General features: G+C 42.5%; 1 protein-coding gene across 1 annotated transcript; it reads left to right on the forward strand.

Annotated features, from left to right (window-relative positions):
- Positions 1 to 4,220: 4,220 nt before the first annotated feature.
- On the forward strand, positions 4,221 to 21,756 carry katnbl1 (katanin p80 subunit B-like 1). Its single transcript, NM_001079080.1, is given in 10 exon segments — positions 4,221 to 4,296; positions 11,373 to 11,494; positions 13,099 to 13,142; positions 14,496 to 14,775; positions 16,113 to 16,231; positions 17,582 to 17,632; positions 18,218 to 18,307; positions 18,649 to 18,738; positions 18,957 to 19,050; positions 21,196 to 21,756. Coding segments are annotated over 9 exon segments (909 nt in total). The 5' UTR covers positions 4,221 to 4,296; positions 11,373 to 11,386; the 3' UTR covers positions 21,229 to 21,756.
- Positions 21,757 to 22,670: the final 914 nt, after the last annotated feature.

Here is a 22,670-nt window from a genome sequence, read left to right on the forward strand (position 1 = left end):
TATTTTAGCAGCTATCTGGTTTCTAGGGTCTTATTTACCTTAGCAGCCAGGCAGTAGTTTGAACAAGAGATGAGAAGCGAAAACATCCCCCCACATTGCTGGGAGTCTGCAGGGGTCTCATTTATGCCATATTGAAATATAACACTGATATATAAAGTATGTTCTTCAGTTTTGTCTGTTCTATGCTGCTGGCACAAAAAATACCCCGACGTCCCTTCTACAATTGCATGTCTTAAGTTGGAAAGCTCATGACTGTGTATGGTAGCAACATCAAAGAAGAGTTATCTGATAGGAGCTTAGTTCCATTCATGGAAAAGCAGCTGCAGAAGAGCATCGTACCATGTATTATGTCAACCATCAGCTAGAGTGGAATAAAAACTGCCACCATATGACTCTGGAGCAGCGGGACCACATTCTTTGCCATCTTGCAAAATGAGAACAAATCTGGGCTAGGTGGTGCCAGAAGGAATACTAGCTATCTGAGTGCGTAATGCCAACTGTAGAGTTGCTGGAGGAATAATAATAGGGTGGGGGATGGGGTAATATAATAAACGGTTTGCTACTGGAATCATATTTTATCCTATCCAAGACTGAGGATCACAGGGCGTTTACTCAGAGAAGTACCAGAAACCAACCTTGCTGCCTCACACTGATTATAATGCACAACGCTTAAAAGCTCCAGTAGTGATGGTTCTTGGCCAAAGATGCTCTAGTGTGAAGTCAATGTTAGAAGGCTGGGTGGTTTCCATAATAAATATTACCAGTGGAAGGAAACCTAAAGAACAACTTAACAAAGAAACTTAAATGAACCAATTTTTTTTATTTCAAACAAGCCTTCCTTATGCTATGAATCAGCCTTTTGGTTGACAGAATAATGGTGTGGAGCAGCCAGTGAGATACAGGTAGGTTAGCTGATAAAAGTGACCATAGTGTGTTGTGTTGCGACCATCAGAGGAAACATAGATTGCACCCCTCCTCTGCAGCAGGGACTGGTATAAATGATATACAGTCTATGTAATGCATTTGTTTGCAAATTGTAAGGCTTGGCACTCTGGGACGCTTAGGACCAGATTCACTAAGGTACAAATCCGAATCACGAAATCTGATAATTTCTGATGATCGCAAATGTTACGAAAATTCTTTCCGCTTGAATACGCAAATTTCTTACTAACGATCTGAAATTTGCGTATTGAAACGAAAATTTTCGTATCTGAACGATCGTAAACGGTGGAAAAACCTTTCTGACTTTGAACCTTCAGTGCATGATTTTGGAAGCCTCCCATAGGATTCAATGGCACTCTGCAGCTCCAACCTGGCCCAAGGAAAGTCTCCCATAGGGCTCAATGGCACTCTGCAGCTCCAACCTGGCCCAAGGAAAGTCTCCCATAGGGCTCAATGGCACTCTGCAGCTCCAACCCGGCCCAAGGAAAGTCTCCCATAGGGCTCAATGGCACTCTGCAGCTCCAACCCGGCCCAAGGAAAGTCTCCCATAGGGCTCAATGGCACTCTGCAGCTCCAACCCGGCCCAAGGAAAGTCTCCCATAGGGCTCAATGGCACTCTGCAGCTCCAACCCGGCCCAAGGAAAGTCTCCCATAGGGCTCAATGCCACTCTGCAGCTCCAACCTGGCCCAAGGAAAGTCTCCCATAGGGCTCAATGCCACTCTGCAGCTCCAACCTGGCCCAAGGAAAGTCTCCCATAGGGCTCAATGGCACTCTGCAGCTCCAACCTGGCCCAAGGAAAGTCTCCCATAGGGCTCAATGGCACTCTGCAGCTCCAACCTGGCCCAAGGAAAGTCTCCCATAGGGCTCAATGGCACTCTGCAGCCCCAACCCGGCCCAAGGAAAGTCTCCCATAGGGCTCAATGGCACTCTGCAGCTCCAACCCGGCCCAAGGAAAGCCTCCCATAGGGCTCAATGGCACTCTGCAGCTCCAACCCGGCCCAAGGAAAGCCTCCCATAGGGCTCAATGGCACTCTGCAGCTCCAACCCGGCCCAAGGAAAGCCTCCCATAGGGCTCAATGGCACTCTGCAGCTCCAACCTGGCCCAAGAAAAGTCACGATACCGAAGCTTGAATGAATCCGAAACTTTTGTACTTGTTGCAACAAATATGTTTTTGTTACACATTTGTTGCGCAAATTGTCGCGAAGTACGAAAAAGTTGCGCAAATTAACTAAAATTTTGCAAAAAACACGCACAGTTCTAAAACTTAGAAAAAATACTGATTTTTTGTTTTTGGACTCAATCGTACTTTGATGAATGTGCCCCTTAGAGTAGAAGTGGGGTTCAGACTGAAGGCCCATTTGGGTGGGATTTGGGGATTTTTATTATTTAGAATCCCAGTTTTAGGGCTCTGGCACATGGGGAGATTAGTCGCCCGCAACAAATCTCCCTGTTCGCGGGCGACTAATCTCCCCGGAATGCCATCCCACAGGCGAAAATGTAAATCGACGGTGGGATGGCATACACGGCGGCGCGATTTCACTGAAATTGCGCCGCCGCGTATGCCATCCCACCGGCAATTTACATTTTTGCCGGTGGGATGGCAATTCGGGGAGATTAGTCGCGAACAGGGAGATTAGTCGCGAACAGGGAGATTAGTCGCGAACAGGGAGATTTGTCGCGGGCGACTAATCTCCCCGTGTGCCAGAGCCCTTAAGGTAAATTAGAGTGATGTGTTTGGTGAAAATGTAATTGCTTTCTGAGATTTTATTGGAACAAAGCCTGGACTGGCAAATGCCACAGGGGCTACTGTAAGATGCCATAGACACAGAGCTTTCAAATTTTAGCACCAGACTTTCAGGAGATCTTGCAGCGCACTGCCAAAAATGTTTTGCACGAAGTGACATCACATATGACAGAAATCCTGGAATCGACGTTACCCACATGCAGCTGCTGTCCTGAAGCCACTGACAGCTGTATGTGTATGCGCAGATGCTCCCCAGGTGTCACTGAATACCTACTGCTATGGTGCATACTGCGTATGTGCACCATAGTGAACCTGTAAAAATCAGTAGAATGTGGCAGGGTCACAGAAGACCAAGGGGAGAGAGCCAAACTTGGAAACTTGGGCAACTCCAGAACAAATCTTAAGAGTTAACAGCTCTGTAGACCAGGGGTCCTCAAACTTAAGCCGGGGGCCAGTTCATGGTCCCACAAACTGTTGGGGGCCCAGATTAAAGTCCCCCCCCCTTGTCCTCACACTATAGCCCGCTCCACGCTGCTTCCTCTTGCTCCCTGCTCCCCCCTGCATCCTGCGGCAACCCTCTGCTGCTTCCTTCGGCTACCCCGTGTCATCTGGCTCCCCACTACTTCCTCCGGCTCCCCCGCGTCCTCCCACTCCCCGCTGCTTCCTCCGGCTCCCCCCTGCTGCTTCCTTCGGTTACCCCGTGTCCTCTGGATCCCAGCTGCTTCCTCCGGCTCCCCCGCATCCTTCCACTCCCCGCTGCTTCCTCTGGCTCCCCCGCGTCCTCCCACTCCCCGCTGCTTCCTCCAGCTCCCCCTGCAGCTTTCTTTGGCTACCCCTGTCCTCTGGCTCCCTGCTGCTTCCACCGGTTGGGGGCCTGGTAAATTACCTTTGGGGGAGGCGTGTCCAGCCCACAGTTTGAGGACACCTGCTGTAGACAGTCACTATTTATTGGGCTGGTAGTGGTGGTGGGGGGTGGTGTTTGGACCTTTTCATAATTGAAATGCCATAGCATATGTTAAATCCCAGTCCAGACCTGCTTGAATATACAGCAGAAGGATGAATACAGCAACGTTTAGCTACATCCTTCTGATGAACTTAGGCGTGCCCTTTGTAAATATTGGATCATCTCCAGAGAGTAACCAATAACAACGCATTTAGGCAGAAACGAGCAGACACTGGCTGCTAAGCAATAATTGTCACACCCTCATATGGTCCATTAGAAAAAGGCGCTCAGTAGCGTTTCCCATCCTTGAAGCCTGGGTTCTGTTATGTAAGCACGCACCCAACATATCACCGTACTCATTAAAGTAAAAGCGCTTCAGCAGCCAACCATATTAGTATGGCGGTAAGTCACGCGTCTCCATGGAAAGGTTGGCGCTCGTTACGTAATTCGCTTCCCGCATCGCCAGCCAATCAGAGCCCTGCGCACAGAGGCGAGTCTGACAGCAGTTTGTGCTTTCCCGGCATGCCGTGCGGGGCAGTTTGAATGGCGCATCCTAGTGTCAGGAAGGGGTAACTTTGTTGCCGGAGCCGGAAGCCGCGCTGTACAGGACACTGTCCCGCTGCTAAAGAGCTGCCCTGCTCCCCCAGCCGTGGGGCCATGAGCCGGTAAGAAAGCCGCTTGCTTACATTTAACCGGACTTAGTGCTTGGGGAAGTGGGCGTCAACCCCATGCAGTGTCTCTAGGCCATGGTTCTTGCTCTGTAGTTTAATAACACCCAGTACTTACAAACTACATTTCCCACCACCCTTAGCCAGTTTTTTATAGTTTAGAGCAGCGCATTAGGGCGTGTTATAAAGCACATTTTCTCCTGTTTGTAGTTGCCGGTGGTACCTTATGGGAATCATAATGCTGGGATAACCACTTCATTCACTGTTACCTACTCTGCCTGGCCAGCCTCAAGGGAAGATACTCTAAGAAGCACATACAGACTCATGTATTTCTCTTTCTGAGGCCGCAGGGTTTAAATGACTCTCCCTTTGTTCTTGCTTTTGTTATATGTGTATTTCAATATCAGTGTTTACTGTTATGTGTAGTTCAGGATACCAGTGCTCTTGTGCAAGGAGAATACAGAGATTATATATCACTCATTTTATGATGTATGATGTCAATGATACATCAGTGGAGCTTAGAATCTAAGGTCCCTATCACATTCACACACAGTCACTGATCAGGAGCCAATTAACCTCATTGTATGTTTTATCATTGCATAACTTCATTTCCTCTTTTCAAGGATCCTGATAGAAGGAAAAGTATACACCCTTAATATGTACTATTGGCAGAATAAGCCAGTGGTGTATTTGGCAGAGACAGTGACTCCTTGCAGTTATGAGCAGACATATTCAATATTGGCCATAGCAATATTGGCCAGGCTGATACTTTTTATCTCACCTGTAATGTATGTTAAATTTAGATTTTAAGCTGTATGAGACAGAGGGGGTCTGAGGGGTCTGTTCAGTAAGGTCAGTATAAAATTAGCACATGTGTTAGAACCCCAAATAAGACTTATCTTTCAGATCATTAATGCAGTAACGCTAGGGATAATAACACACATCTTGAAAAAAGGATGCAATGTTACAGCACCAAAATAAAGCATCTTATTTAAGAAGCACAGGAGCATAATGAATTATGTGATACCTAAAAGAAAAATAATGGGTGAAGTACATAACTCAATCATTTAGTAGTGCTTGTTGCTGTATGTTTCATATTCATGCACAGACAGGACAAAGGTTGCTCTGTTATACTTCCGATCTAACAAAATACAGGTATAGCATCTAATATTCTGAATGCTCCAGAAAGTGGTTGGGTGTAAAATTAACTTTTATTATGATTTAGATCAGGGGCCCCCAACCTTTCTTACTCGTGAGTAGTTAAATGTAAAAAGACTTGAGGAGCAACACAAGCATCATAAAAGTTCATGGAGGTGCCAAATAAGGGCTAAGATTGTCTACTAGGCAGCCTCTATGCACACTATCAGCTTACAGGAGACTTTATTTGGTAGTAAATTTTGTTTTTATTGAACCAAAACTTGCCACCAAGTCAGGAATTCAAAAACAACTCCCTGGTTTGGGGGCACTGAGAGCAACACCCAAGGGGTTGGGGAGTAACATGTTGCCCCTGAGCCACTGGTTGGGGATCACTGATGTAGAGAATGCTATTCTGAAATTGGTCTTCATTGTTTATTTGCAGTTTTTGAATCCGTTTTTGTTCAGCAGCTTTGCAGCCTCACAGAGCAATAGTTTTTGGCTGCTGGGGCCCATTTGAAAGCTGGAAAGAGTCAGAAGAAGGCAAATAGCTAAACTATAAAAAAAAAAATGGAAAAGTTGCTAATAGGCCATTCTATAACATACTAAGTTAACCTAAACGTGAACCACAGAATATGCAGTTAAAAGTATGAAAAACGTGTTACGGTATATAGGAATAAAAAATTAAACCTTTGTAGTAAAAAGGCCAACTAAAAGCCCTACAAAAAGATCTTATTTTGTTTGCTAAAAGGCTTTGGGCTGCTTTACTGCTTTCTGTTGAGAGCGCTCCTGTATTGATTAAATGACAGACCCCTGGATATTATTATTGTTTGCATTGCACCTATTTCCCCCAACAACACTGATGTCATGTAGATTAGACAGATTTGTATATTATTATATAAAGCAAAGCAGGCTAACCAGGGGGCTTTTGTGGACAACTCCCAATAATTATTACTGTATTCTGTATTCTTCTTACAGGTTGTTTGTTTTATTCTACCTCACATGTGAGACTGACCCCATTACTGTTTCAGTAACATTCACCCACCGTTAAGCTTGTTGCTGTGTAGGCAATCGGCTGTAGAATACTGTGTAAACCATTTGGATGCAGTTAAAGTGTGTTGGAGTTCTCTGTTCTGTGTTGTTAGTGTTCTAGAACGGTAGCACTTTTAACCTCTGGGTTTTATATTGTCAGAAATAATTGTTTGCCTTTTGGAGTTCAGTATGTGGGCCAAAGCATATTATTTGTGGCACAATAAACTGCTGGTGATTCATTCCATACTGAATGTGATTTTTTTATAATGACCTTGCTAATCACCTAATATTGCATTAACTATTAGCAGACACCTCCATGCCAACATTTTTGCTCTACAAATAGTTCAATTGATAATGCTAAAGAGGGTGTTAGATGTTTGTAATTAAAGGGGATGCAGTTCATAGAACTGGTTAGATCAAGTTGCCTATTGGGAAGTAGGGGACAGCCCAGTTTTTTTCAGGATCAATTTGTAGTGACTAATAGACAACATGTTTCATCCTTAGTGGATTAAATATATGACGTATACTTGTAGTATCTCCAATAATGGCTTCTCTTCTAGTCCCATAGTTGTGGTATGTAATAGGTCCTGGCAGGTTGCAGTATTCACCAACAGTGGGATTAGTGCAGCCACGTAATTTGTTGGAATGTTGGCTATGATTGTGAGTGGATACAATTACAACTCTACCAATTAAAGGCATAGAGAAGTGCTATGCAACTGGTGGTTTCCACCCCTGTGTGCCCCCACCTGTCTGGCTGCTGTGACTGCTTACCTTTGTGTACATTTTAAATGTTATCAGTAATAAGATTAACTGGCCCCCTGCATGGTTCACACCTCAGATTCAGGCTGCAATCCCCTGCATTGTTTACACCAGCAATCCCCTGCATTGTTTACACCAGCAATCCCCTGCATTGTTTACACTAGCAATCCCCTGCATTGTTTACACCAGCAATCCCCTGCATTGTTTACACCAGCAATCCCCTGCATTGTTTACACCAGCAATAGAGCTGGGCGGTATGACCAAAAATTTATATCACGGTATTTTTCAAAATGATATCGGTGTCACGGTATTTGACGGTATTTTTTTTTTCCATGCATGATTAGGTGTTAACCCCATTTCCTAATAAATTAGAGAATAATTACTGCAGTATTGAAAATCAGTGTCAGGCAAGCGAAGGATCGGCAACAGAAAGTCGTAAGGTAAATCAGGCAGGCTTAGTTTCCCAGGCAAGGCCGCAGACAACATAGCACAGGAGGAGGCGTTTGATAGCTTTAAATACCCCCCACGCATGCGCAGAACCGGCGGCGTCAGCGCTTCGCGTACGTGCAGGCTTTGGACGCACGCGCACAACCTCCCGCGGACAACGGGACGCGCGCGCGAGACTGGGCCGCACGTGTGAGTACCCTGACACCCCGGTATTGCGGTATCTGAAAAATGAATATAGTTTTTAAAAAAAACACCGGTATTCGGTATTAAACTGTATATCGCCCAGCCCTAACCAGCAATCCCCTGCATTGTTTACACCAGCAATCCCCTGCATTGTTTACACCAGCAATCCCCTGCATTGTTTACACCAGCAATCCCCTGCATTGTTTACACCAGCAATCCCCTGCATTGTTTACACCAGCAATCCCCTGCATTGTTTACACCAGCAATCCCCTGCATTGTTTACACACTGCATTGTTCACAACTCAGACTCTAAGTGCCACAGACCTGATTGTGCCGAGGCCGCAAAGGCCCGGGCCTAGGCCTGCACAAATTTAGACGCACCTAAATTTGCTCACATACGGAGCTCTGGGACCAGGAAGCGCAGAAAACGTCAGCGAATCCTGTCCCCAGTGCTCCACATGTGCGATCCTGAGGGGGGGGGGGGGGGAAGGGGGACGGGGACGGGTTATGAGGGCGGCCTCTGGGCCTTCACCACAAATCTGGGACTGAGCGTCCACATTGTTTACCTGTTCACACTTCAGACAGACGAACAGCATTGTGTCACTGTATGTACTGCCTGCCCTATGCTGCCTGTGTGTGCCCTACTCTTCCTGGCCTATGCTGCCTATGGGAGGTGAGGTCTGGGAGTTAGCTTTTAGAAATAGCCATTATATGGTCCCTAAGTTGTGTAAGTATATGCTGGGGGTTACTGTGCTATCCACAGTGGAGGCATATGGATTTAAGGGTATGTCATAATAAACTTCTTCACATATGCAGTGAGCCCCAAGCATTTGGGTTTTGCTGCACTACCACCATTAATGTGGGCATGGTCTTAAAAGCTCCAGTGATAACATGGTTTGAAGTGGGTACGGTTTAAAAAAAGGGGGTGGTTAAAACTGGCTTCCATTATCAGCCCCCCACCATGTAGGTCAGAAAAATTCCGGCCTTCGGTACCACAGAAGTTGGACAGCACTGGCATAGAGCACTCTCACAAGGATATTGAGCTTTCATAAACTGTATACTTTCATGTTTAGTACCTTTTTGCTAACACCAGAATTGTGCATGAGTTAGAAATCGTATGCTCTGATGGTTATAATGTACTTTAATACTATCTTGTTCCTGTTTTTAACAGGATTAATGAATTTTATGTATCAAAGTTTATAAAAATTTTTAGGTTGAATATAAATATAATACATTTTTCTAATATTGTTATGCTTAAAAACTATGCATTGCATGGATCTGGGGATTGTGACTAAAAAAAACAAAAATATCATCTGATATCATCTAAGGTTACGCATGCAAATGACACGGTGCTGGAATGCTGGCACTTTGTTGGGGAATTCTGGGAGCCCTCCTAGTTTTCTGTTTGGATCATTGGCCTATAGCACCACCACTATTTCATATAGTCTTATGTTTGTATAGTTGAATGTGGTTGGTGCAGGCCAGGGTCCCAATTTATCTACAAATATATTATTTTTTAAGTTGTTTTTAATGTTGTTTCCATCAGAAGCGGAATCTGTTTGTCCCAGTCTGCACTGTAGATTTTGAATCTTAAGGGTGATGGCGCACGGGGAGATTTGTCACTCATAGTTATATCTTGGCTACTACGGGCAACCAATCTCCCCAGAATGCTTTCTCGTCAGCAGTGAAGTGAACCTCTGGTGGCAGTACTTTGTTTTCTGAAGTTTCCTCTCAAGGAAACTTCGGACCCTCCTTCAGCCAAGCCTCCCATATCGCAAAATGCCTTGCATGCTTCTACTTTGTCTTATCAGCTGACTTCTACTACAGTGTTAAAAATGTTAGCACCCCCCACCCACCAGTACTTTGCCACTTGCTCTTTTTTTTGCACAATTTGCTAAGTGGTGCAGGGTGTCAGAATGGATAAGAGCAAGTAGACACAAGCTCTCAATCTAAAGCTGGCCACACATGCACCAATATTATCGTACAAAACAAGGTTTCTTATGATATTTGGTGCGTGTTCAGGGAATTGACAAAACTAACCGATATTGTGAAAGCCTTGGATATCTGTCATCTCGACAATCAGGTGGGACAAATTCAGCGTCTAGGGCTTAATCGTCAGATAGGGATCGAATCCCTATTGTTTCTACCTTCAAATCTGTTGATTCAGCCCTGAACATCAGTTAATTGTTGTGTCTGGCCACCTTTAGGCTATTGCCCCACAGAAAAATGAGAGTCCCGCAATATTTCGGAGGTCTATGGAAAAACAAAATGACGTGTATACCTTTCTATTGGCGATTCACTTTATTACCAATGGAAAGGCATTTTGTGGAGATTGATTAGTCGCCCATGGTAGCAGAAATTTATTGTGGGCGACTAATCTCTCCGTAGGGCTTTAGCTTAAAGAAGGGATCCCCAACCTTTCATACTTGTGAGCCACAGACAAATGTAAAAAGACTTGGAGAGCAACACAAGCACCATAAAAGTTCATGGAGGAGCCAAATAAGGGCTAATATTGGCTATTAGACAGCCTCTATGCACACTATCCACTGGTTGGGGATCACTGGAAAGGATGGCGTTCTGTTCCCATTGTAGAATACTACTTCTGCTACTGTTTATAAAGGAGCCATAATGTGTGTGTCTGTGTGGAAATAACTTGTTGATATCATGCAGTGTGGGCAGGCAAGTAAAAAAAACACATGAATCAAGGCAAGTAGTGCAGTAATAAAGGTTTTAGAAGGGTAGAATGCCCTCCGGACTGTTTCTATGGCTCTTAAAGCAACTCAACTTCCTCCCTGGATAATGATCAGTCTCTGTTAAACGCTATATTACTGTGTCTGCACTATTTGGGTAAGTACTGTTAGCATGAAGTAGTACAGCATCCCTGTGCTTAGGGCAAGAAGTCTGGAAATTACTTGCCCTTTCTTTAGAGTTTGGATAAATCATTTCATGAACCATATTCAATAAATAGTGCTATAGCATAATAAAAGAGCATGTGTTCTTGCTCCCCCATGTTTTTTGTTTATGAACTCGTTCTTTTGGAAAAACTAGTTAATTTAACCAGGAATTTATTGTCATTAAATTATCAGTGCTTTTCAGAATGTTGTTCCCTTTGAAAAGAACTAATTGTACCAGCATGTCTCAAGCCTTGGAGCATGGTTTATAAATGTGGGACCAATCCCAAAATATTGACTAGATTTCCGCCTGCAGTGATGTAACCTCAGATTACCTTTTAAATGGCTTTATTTTACTTGGTAGACTTGTAGCTACATGTTACCCTTCATGAAAAAATTGTCTGTTGTTTACCTTTCTGCCTCAGTCTCAGTCACTATATGAATGAATTCCATTACACATATTTACTTAATAGTAAAACTAGTTTTAACATCACTGCAGAAGTCCACTGCGCAAAAAAAGCTGCAATTTCCTTGACCAGCATTGGCCAGTCTGCATGTAATACTGTGTAACACTATTATAGTGTACATACAATTTACATATTATTTTTTCTTTTCTCTTGACTGCAGCCTCATTGGAGATTATGGCATCAGGAGCCCACCTTACTAAGAAACGGGACCTAGATGAAAGTTCTTCCAATGATTTCCCAAGGAAAAGGATCTCTCCTTCAGCAAAGCAGAATATGAAGGAGGTAAGGGCACTTTTAACTTTTGTTTATTTATACTAGAGAACAATGGTCCTTTATACTGTCTGAAGGCAAAATATGCAGGCTTTCCAAAGCTCCCTGCTGTAGAGAATCAGTTAGTTGATTCACTGAAATTTTTTTTTTTATACTGCTTACTGTAGTGGTTGTCAGACACTATAGTTTTAGACTGGTGGCACACGGGGAGATTTGTCGCCTGCGGTTTGATCTCGGCTACCATGGGCAACAACTATTCCCTGAATGCCTTTCCTTCAGCAATAAAGTGAATTGCTGGTGGGATGGCATACATGGCCCTTTGTTTCCATAGTCGCCCAAAGTTCCCCTTTGCAGGATACTGCAGTGCCAGGTATGCCTCCCCACCATACTTTATTGCTAATGGGAAGGCATTCAGGGGGAAATTGTCACCCATGGTAGCAGAGATTAAACTGCAGGCGACAAATGTCCCTATGTGCCACCAGCCTTAAGCGCCAACTTTGTGGTTCAATATTTGGTCAGGATACCTTTAATGTGTTACAGATTTATGTATTTGTCATCCTTCTGTTATTTCTGAGATATCAAGGACTTCAGATGCATCTTCATGCCCCTTAGGTCATAACAAGTTTTGATGGAAGCAGTGGGGTTAAAAATACCCAGTACTAAAGGCATCCGGTGCAGCAAATAAGCACTTAACCCAGGTTGGGTATCCAAGAATGTCTTGCTAAGCAAAAATTCCCCCCCCCCCCCCCCCCCCCAGAGTCCATCTGTCTAATCTGTCCCCTAAAGAATGGGCCCTACCAACTAGGTGAAATGGTGCCAATGGGAAAAAAATGGCCAGCTAACTAAGGTGCACATATGGCCATGTCCCTGATTAGAATCCCCCCTGCCCAACCCCCCATGGTGGACCTGGTCATTTTAATGACTGGGCTTCAACCTTCATTGCTTTTGGCCACCGTAGGAGGCCCAAATTATCTTTCCATGGTTTGCAGTTCTTTTCACCTTTTACAGTAATAACAAAAACATTCACTGAATCTGAGGATATAAATTACAAAGCTAAAGTAAATTCTACAAGAAGCATGCCTAATTAAAACTTACCAGCAGTTGCTGAACTATGGGTGCAGTTTGGTGGGCATCCCTGCCCTAAAATGAGGAACTCGTATCTATAGTACAGGTACAAGTTTCCTGCTTTAGCTGCATTAGTTGCACCATAAAGAGATGCATGCCAACACAGAGCAGAACAGATGCCAGGCCCCTGGTAGCAGTTGCTGTGTAATTTATCCACTGGTTTATGCAATTTGTATGGTAGCTATTGCTGTATAATTTACCTACTAGCTAATGAATTTGTATGGTAGCTATTGCTGTATAATTTACCTACTAGCTAATGCATTTGTATGGTAGCTATTACTGTATAATTTACATACTGGTGCATGAATTTGTATGGTAGCCATAGCTCTAAAATTTGCTTGCATTTGTATGGTAGCTATTGTATAATTTACCTTGTGGCATTAGTAAAATGTTTCATAGAGGGGGACACATATAAGGTCCTTCCTCCTGAAATTTAGGTCTTGTCTTCTAAGTATTCCTTTGTAACACTACTCTGTGGTTCCATTTAACAGGGAAATAATAAGTCACAAGAAGAGTTGGTTTCTGACAGAAACAGGTAAGCTAGTAAAGAGTGTGTGTACACATGTTACGTATATATTTATTTATTTTTTCTTACTTATCAGGAAGCAGATATCCTGCCCTTCCTGGTTCCTTAATGTCTATTTCCTATTGTGCTTGCTTACAGAGTTAACCAATCCTAAGCATATATGCCTGTGTAAAACACACCCTTGCTTGGCCCCTGAGTGCCTTTTCTTTCTCTGTAATGTGTATTCGAAAGCAGAGTGGCCACAATTTGCTCTGTTACATAGATACTGGTCCACTGTTTGGATTCATTCTGAATATTTGTAGGTGGATATCTGGTGAACAAATATTATGATAGAAGCTATGCCCAGCTTTATTATTTAGATAATCTGACACAGAGCTGCTATTTAAACCTGCAAGTACTGCAGCCCTGTGGCAGTAATGTTATGGTATAAACCATACACTATGAAACATCCTAAGAAGTAGAATTGCAGCTTTCTAATGTGTATGAAGTAGCAGCTGATCTTTGTAGCTTGTGGCTACAGATGGAGTGAAGGGAGACTTGCTGAAGCAAAGTTAAATATAGTTAAAGCTAATAATAGGATATCAGTGTGGGTAAAAAGCCCCTAGGTGGTCTGATCTTTAAGAAATCTTTCTCAGCTGACCAGATTCTGAGGATAAGGGTTTTTCATGCACGACTAGAATCATAAATATTTAGTGGTGATCTGCTTGATGGTGGTACATTCTAAAGTATCCACACACCCCTGCCTCAAAGCCAGTACATTTGGCTACCTAGGTAAACACTGAAGAATATGGGCAAAGACACATTGAGCTTCTTAGTAGCAGCTGCTTGTCACAGAAAAAACCCTGCCATAGGCAATACTGAGAATTGCCTCTGCTAAAAAACACGTAGAGACAATTATCAGTAAATGATCAGCATTGTCTATTTTTGTAGCCATGACAAGTATACATATATATATATATATACATCCATGTATGTGATGCTAGGTTATCACAATAGCAGAATGATGATTTCATTAAAGACTGCAGCATTTCTGCACCTGCATGGAGATCTAGTGGCTTGTTTCATAAGCCCTGGTACATCTAAAGAGTTAGTTCTGGTCTGGGCCCCAGACTGTATCAGTAAATATTAACACATATTTAACAGTCCCAACATATTGCACAGCAGTAACCCCTTCTTTTATTTTTTATCATGTTGTTAACCATTCTTTTATCTCCATACATTGAAGGGGTTAGATTTCTAAAATTTTGATGATTTTTCATATAAAATATGTTTGTATGTTTGTACTCTGTCTTGACTGTGGCTACAAACCACCAGGAACATGAGGTGCTTTAGTGAAATAACTTGTTTCTTTTTTTGTTACAGAACGCAGATCGAGCAGTCTTTACACTCCAACGAAAACCATTTCAAAGTGGTGTATTGCAAGAGGAAAGCTCACTATCAAACCCTGAGTCCCACATACAAAAAGAAGCAGCTCCCAAAGGCTTGGGGCTGTGACATGGCAAATAAAGAAAATGAGTTAGCAGCAGGGAACCTGCACGATAAGCTTCAGAATGACCGCCGCAGCTTCGCTCTTAACTCCAGTGACTCCAGCTCTTCCCATACTGAAGGACCTTCAAACAAGTACAGTAGTTTCTTTGCAGAGGTATGACTACTGGTTCATATACATAAGACCTCATTGTATTCTGGCCTGAATCACGCAGTGTTAGTCACAGTTGTTCACCTGAATTTTACACATATGTATAACATAAATGCTATGTACTGTACCAAGAGGTGCATGTAATGCAGTGCAAATATATGTGCAAAGCCAAAGCCACAAATCCATTTAGCAATGGATAGGCTTATGCATGCGTTTACTTTTCCGTTTATAGAATAGGAAGAGATTGAGGAGAACTTTTTGCTTTTTGGCTTTGTATGTATCTGTCTCCTTGCTGCTTGTAGTTACAAGCTATACCTAATTGCACTGGATAACAGGTCTTCCAATATGGATTATGTATGGAAACTGCAGTTCTTGCTCAGACCGCAGGGTGATCCTTTAATATTTGGTTTCTTGTTGCCGGAATTAAACCCTTCTGTGGTAATTAGATTAGATCACATTCCCCCAAGCTTTATCTTTAGATATGTGTGCGAAAATCAGCCACGTGTGGATTGGGCAGGTTTGATTTTTTTAGTCAGATTGGGGACCGCATCGGCCTATGGATGCAGTCCTGGTTCTGGCTTTTCGGTGACCTTGCCAAACGAGCAAATCTTACAGTGTATAGCCACCTTTAGTCTCTGTTTACAACTGCATTTTTTAAATGCCGGACATGACTTCTTTCCGTCCTGACTCATTAAAGGGATTCTGTCATGATTTTTATGTTATAGTTTTTATTACTATATTACACTTGTAATGTTGCAAATACTTGATTCTGCCATTTAAAATGTTTGTTATTCTTGAAATAAGAAATGCATTTTTTTAGCTGTAATATTGGTGTGTAGGTGCATTGTACCTGAGTCTGAGCTTTCAGAAGGAGCTGGCACTACACAATAGAACTGCTTTCAGATAACCTATTTGTTTATACTACATAATGTAACTGGAGGAGTCAAGAGTCGGACTTGGATTTTTTCTATTGAGTGCTATTCTCATAGGGACCATTTTTAGCAATGCAGCTGTCAGGGAGCTTTTATCTTGCTACCTTCCCACTTGTCCTCTTGTCTTTCTTTGTTCTTTAACTTAAAATATTGTTTTATCTATTTAACAGTTTACTTTTCCCTGTGGTGATTTAAAATTGCTGATTACGTACCCAGGATGTATTATATTGGTATTATCGGCACAAACAATATCTCCATTTCTAAAGCAAATGTGTCAGAAATGCTTTTTTTGTGTTGGTTTCTAGGAAATAAATAGTATCAGTGGGGTGTATTTTTGTTTTAACCTGTGTAAAATTGTATTACCAAAGAGAAGTTAAAACTTACTGTTTTTATTTGACACATCTGTTTTAGGTTTCTAAAGACCATGAGACAATGGAGCAAGTCCTATTTAGCAGGAATCTCAGGCTAAACGTAGCTCTTACCTTCTGGAGGAAGCGCAGCATAAATGAGCTTGTTGCATATCTAGTCAGGTATTCCTTTGTTGTTTGGAAATAAATATGTCTTTATTCACCTTTAAGTAAAGTTAATATTTACTGACTGTGATGTTAATATGTACTAACCTGATGGCTTCTGGGAATACAAACTTATTTGAAGCCTGCACCCTCCTTCATTTGTGGAAGATTTCCAGCCCTACCCGTAAAATCTACTCATGATTGATCTTATTTTGTATAAATTAAACTGGGGCATTTGGATAGAGAGCCTAATTAACTGCTGCATATAGTCCTCTCTAATTTTATAAACTATTTAAGGCCTTCTTTATTAACACAGTGCAAATCTTAGTACAGTAACTAAGCAACCAGTAAGGTTGCCAGTAAGGAAAGCATTCGAGTAATTAAAATATAATTTACTGTATTTGTATGTTTGCTTCAGAAAGACTACTATAGTTTATATAAATAAGCTGCTGTGTAGCCATGGGGTAAGCCATTTAAGCTGGAAGAGAGAAGAAAGGCACACATAACATAGAAGATAAGCTCTGTAAAATACAATGGTGTTTGTGTAATTTAGCTCTATTTTAGTTTGAATAGCTATCCCCATGGCTACACAGCAACTTTTTTTTTATATAAATTATAGTACGGTTTCTGAAGCAAACGCACAACTTTTACCAGGGCAACAATAGATTACTTTACTTTCATACACTTCTATTTTTTTGGTGTTACTGTTCCTTTAACAAACTTGAATTTCTGTGGAAGGCATAGTTGTGCTGGGCAGATTGTTGGTTCCAGGGATATGTTGGTGATTCTACAGTAAAGGGCCAGTAACTCCCTGAACTTTTTTACCTGCTTCAACCAGAATTACACTTAAAAAAAGTTCTTTCCAAGATCTGCTGCAGTTTGCAAATCAGGCAAATCTCTTCCTACTGGCTTGTCAGACTTCTAAGCAGTGTCTGCAGTAAAAATGTATCCTTCTGTTGTTCTAGCTGTCTATTGGAAAGGGTTGTGACAGATTACAAACATACATTTACCCTGCACATGGCTGACAGCTGTCAAAACTGAGAGCACAGTTGATGCATGCCCAATCGCCTTTTTTAGAAATAGCAGCAGAGCTCGGTAAAGTGTATTTCTGGGTGAAGCATCTGAAAAATGTAAGGGTGAATAAGATGTACCAGTTTAGAGCTGGATTCTGAAATGTTGTGCTTTGTTAGAGAATGAGACTTGTGAGTAAGCCTGTGAGCATATCTAATAGGGAGTTACTGGCTTAAGCATGCTTTTCCAACCTGCAGGGGGTGGCATTACCTAAGATGCCCAGAGTAGCTGAGGGAGAATGAAAGTTAAAAACACTTTCTTCCCTGATTATTTTACTTGTCTTTTTTCTGTCTGCAGAATGCAAGACTTAGGGGTGCTCGTAGATTGTCTACCGGTCCTTACAAACAGGTAAAAATTGTTAAGTGGCATTTATTTTAATCTTAAAAAACATTAGAAAGAATAAATTAGAGCAGAGACAGGAAAGCATAAAGCAATAGATGCAAGGGAGGAGATGAGAAAAGGAATTACCTCAGTGCTGGTGCCCACAGCATTTACTAAGGTATTAATATGGTTTACATGTAAAGATGAAGTTGAAAAGAACAAATGACTATATAGCCATTAGTTACCTGGGCAGGGTTATGTTTCTAAGGCACCTTACTCAACTTATTAGGTGAGTTCCTGTGCCTATACACTTATCCAGGGTAGGTTATGTACCAAGTTACCTAGTTTGGGAGATGGGGGAGGGCTACTTTTTGAAATGTATATTTTCATGCCTGGAAGAGTGACTCTCTGATGCAAGTAAGTAATGCAGGAGGATTAGAGAGGGCCTCTATAAATCCCTAGGATTTAGGGACCTTGGTGAAACTTTTCCATAGCATATTTCTGACCAGATTACTGTTCAGCACAAGGCTGTGAAATCAGTTTTCAACTTGGCATCTGTCTTTAGGAATTTCAAATATGCTGGTACTTACTTCAAACTATTTTTTCTTGTAGTCTGCAAGAAGACAAAGCTTCCATTTCAGTTGGCTGCTGTGTCGACCTTTTACCACTAGTCAAATCCCTGCTTAAAAGTAAATTTGAAGAGTAAGTTGCATTGGGTAATCCTGGTCATTTATATTTATGCTTCCAGACATGGGCACTGGAGGAACAGATGGAATTTTACTTCTCCCTACTGCTGCCCATCAGTGTGTAATATGTAACGCTCAAAATGATCCGTGACTGTTGTTCATGTTTTGTCATTCAGGCTATTATGAGACGTTTTGGAAACAGATCAATTGCCATGTGTTATTGGTTATTTTAAGTAGTGTCTTTGAAACATTGGCATTGTAGTCTGGGATCTATAAAAGAGGGTTTAGGGTTTCCTGGTTAATAATTGTGTGGGGTTTAAAATATAAATCTATGGTTTCTAAATTTATTTTTTGCAGATATGTGATAGTTGGTCTTAACTGGCTCCAGGCAGTTGTAAAGAGATGGTGGACTCAGTTATCTGTAAATTCTGAGAATGCATCAGATGAGTAAGTACTAACTTGCTATTCATTTAAAATTAATATTTAATATTAAAAATGATCATGGCTTCTGTTTTTACTTTCTGGAGTAAGGCAGCTGAGGTGTTGTCACAGCAGTAGATTTTCCATAACTGTGAAAGCCTCAGTATCAAACTATGGAGCTTGTAAACATATTCTTTGTTGCATTACATCATTTGTTAATGAATATTTCAATTTTTATTTTAAAGAAACATCCTGGTTTTAAAACGCCAAATAAGTGGAATGTGGCAGCAAGAAAATCACCTTACATCAGTCCCAGGCTATACAGGCAACATAGCCAAGGTAACTATAGCTTTTTAGAACTGGGTTACAGCTTAATGAAAATGCTGTGTCATGGCCATAGCACATTTTTGTAATTATCATTTCTACTCGTGTAATCAAGCACTGACAGAATTCTAACTGTTGGTATTATTGTGTGTTCATTGTTCATTATCCCGGGCCATACCAGTATTCTAACCACTGTGTACTGCACTGGCTGACTTGGTCCTTCTGGACTAAGTTGGCAGCTTGTTGGCCCATTTGTTTAGCCAGCTGACGGGTCTCCCTGACCAAGATATCAGTTGGGCAGGTTTCATTTTCCAGATTGATGTTGATGCAGTCCTCGTCCCAATGGCCTACATTAGCAGCAATTACCATCCAATCATTGACTCGAGGGACAAAATCATTGGAATAACCTAAAGAGAAGCAGCATACAGCTTAGAAACCACATTGTCTGATGTAGTAATTTGTACTTGTCTGTCATTTATGCCCCATCCATTTACAGTCCCATGTACAGCCCAGGCCACAGCACACATGTTGCACACTTGAATCCCATGGGTTGATAATAGGGATGCACTGCATCCATGTGCAAATCTGATATCTATTTTTTTCTACATGTAGCTTTTTAAAGGGCTTTTCAAGTGGGGAGTACATATACAGTCATGGTTTGTACTGTACACCATAACATACATCAGTGCTGTCCAACTTCTGTGGTACCGAGGGCCAGAATTTTTCCGGCCTACGTGGTGGAGGGCCGATAATGGAAGCCAGTTTTGACCACTCCCCCTTTTAAACCACACCCACTTGAAACCACACCCTTGTTATCACGTGACCATACGCAATGGTACAGCAAAAGCCTGCCATACTCTGCCTGCCCTACCCTGCCTGTATGTGCCAAACTCTGCCTTCCCTACCCTGCCTGTGCGTGCCATACTCAGCCTGCCCTACCCTGCCTGCCCTACCCTGCCTGTGTGTGCCATACTCTGCCTGCCCTACCCTGTTTGTGTGTGCCATACTCTGCCTGCCTTACCCTGCCTGTATGTGCCATACTCTGCCTGCCCTACACTGCCTGTATGTGCCATACTCTGCCTGCCCTACACTGCCTGTATGTGCCATACTCTGCCTGCCCTACCTGTATGTGCCATACTCTGCCTGCCCTACCCTGCCTGTGTGTGCCATACTCTGCCTGCCCTACCCTGCCTGTGTGTGCCATACTCTGCCTGCCCTACCCTGCCTGTATGTGCCATACTCTGCCTGCCCTACCCTGCCCAGTGATGGCACACACAGGCAGCATACAGTGACACAATGCTGGCACTGCTCCTACAGTCTGCACAATAACTATATATTAACAAAAACTTTTTAATTGCAGTACCACTTCAGTATATGTTCTTTTTGTAGTGTGTAGCGTTTATTTGTGGGTTTCTACTGCTCTCAGGTGTGAATAGGTGAACAATGTGGATGATTACAGCCTGAGCCTGAGGCGAGAACAATGCAAAGATTAAAAAGTGTGAACAGCACAGGGGATTACATTTTTAAACAATACAGGGGGATTAATGCCTGAATCTGAGGTGTGAACCATGCAGGGGGGGGGCAGTTAATCACAGTACTGATACCATTTAAATCTTACACAAGAGTAAGCCATCAAAGCAGCTAGACAGGTGGGGGGCCACACAGAGGGGGGCCGCGGGCCGCCAGTTGCACAGCACTGACATACATTATTAAGTTGGCAGTTGGTACCAGACAGAGTCGGACTGGGCCGCTGGGACACCGGGAAAAATCCCGGTGGGCCCCTGCGGCCCAGACCCGTCCCTTACCTGCGCTCCCCCTGCCCGACCGTTCCTCCCCTTCACCCCCCAGTCCGACCCTGGTACCAGATAATAATCAGTGGGCCCTCCAACACTTCAAAAGCATAGCGGCAGGTTAATTGACTCTTGATATGTGTGAATGTGATAGGGGCTTTAGACTGTAAGCTCCACTGGGGCAGGGATTGATATGAAGGTTGCATAATCTCTGTAAGGTACCTTACACGGCTGTTGCTGTCATGCTATGGGAATGGTAATGGTAATGCAAATAATAATGGACTGCAATACCTGTAATAACCTACAGCTGTGTTTACTTGTGTATTTTGTCTTAAACTTTTAATTAATTCTGCTTCTTGGTTCCTTCTAGGATCTAGATGGATACTTATCACAGCTCCGTTGAATGGATGTTTCAGATATCCTTGACTTGTATAATGTACTCCATAATGGACAGCCCTTGCAATGGATTTTTTTTAAGACTTGAACGGCTGCATTGCCACGTGACCTCTTGTAAAACCACTAACATATTGCAGAGCACTTCTGCTCCTTCCTGCAGTTCAATTATGCACCCACTGAAGTGGTGACTGCCTGCTTCATATTGAAGTAGTGTATTCTTCAGCTACTTTAACTGGCTCGGAGGGGACGTTTACCTTGTACTCCTGCACTCTGGACACAGGAGAGGAGTATCCCTTCTCTTCTAAGGCGGGCCAGCACCTGTGCTACTGAGATATGAACCTTATATCACTGGGATCTAATACTATGACAGAAACTGATGAGAGAAAAATGCACTTCCAGATGCCTGGGATCCCTGCAATATTATGTGCCTCTAACACAGACATTTTAGCATAGGACACTGGGAACTGGTGCTCTCTTTTTCTAATTGTGTTATATTATTTGAAGCATAATATTAAAGACATTTTGCAGTAGAAAATAAAACTGGTTTAGTGTTTTTTTTTACAGTTATTTTTTTTTTTACAGCTATTAATGTTCAATGCTTCTGGTGAATACAAATGATTCATGCTGGCCCAGTTTAAAAGTGCTTTAGTATGAATGAGTCTAAAGGAACAGTAACATCAAATTGTTTTAATACTTAATTCCCCCCCCCCCTTTAATAGGTGCAGGACAGCTCATTGGCACAGGGGTTAGCACTGCTGGATTCCACGGTGCTGGGTTCCTAAGTTTGATTCCAAGGTTTTGCATGAGGGTCCTCCCACACTTCAAAAGCATACAGGCAGGTTAACTGGCTCTTGATGTGTGTGAATGTGATAGGGACTTTAGACTGTAAGCTCCACTGGGGCAGGGATTGATATGAAAGATGCATAATCTCTGTAAGGTACTGTGAAATATGTTGCCGTCATATAAAGAATAGGGCCCATGTACAATTCTTCTCTCCCTCTCCATACAAGCACATATATATGTGAGGGGCAATACCACCAACATCCACCTATTGAGGTGTATTGCAGCAAATTGTGCAAAGAATCCCAAGATGGTATTGTTTACTCTGGAGAAGAGAAGTGATAATGTATGTATGTGGGTCTGTGCCAAGGGAAGAAGCTTTAGGGGGGAGCCCTCTAGCCTGTAAATAAAATAATACTAACAATATCAAAATGCAAGGTTATTTATGTTCATATTCAAGTACAGTATTGATTAAAGTGCACTATTTCTGGAATCAGGAAATGTATTACCGCTTCTGACACAAACTGGAGACATTTTCAGCCTCATTTTTTTTTCTTATTTTTCCCCATAATACAAAAAGTAACAATAACTTCCAGTCAAAGTTGTTGGAACCCACACTCCCCACCCCCAACCTCTGCTAACTATCCCCCTTTGGTGTAACAATGTAAT

The sequence above is a fragment of the Xenopus tropicalis genome, chromosome 8 (assembly GCF_000004195.4).
Source record: "Xenopus tropicalis strain Nigerian chromosome 8, UCB_Xtro_10.0, whole genome shotgun sequence".
Taxonomy (NCBI): domain Eukaryota; kingdom Metazoa; phylum Chordata; class Amphibia; order Anura; family Pipidae; genus Xenopus; species Xenopus tropicalis.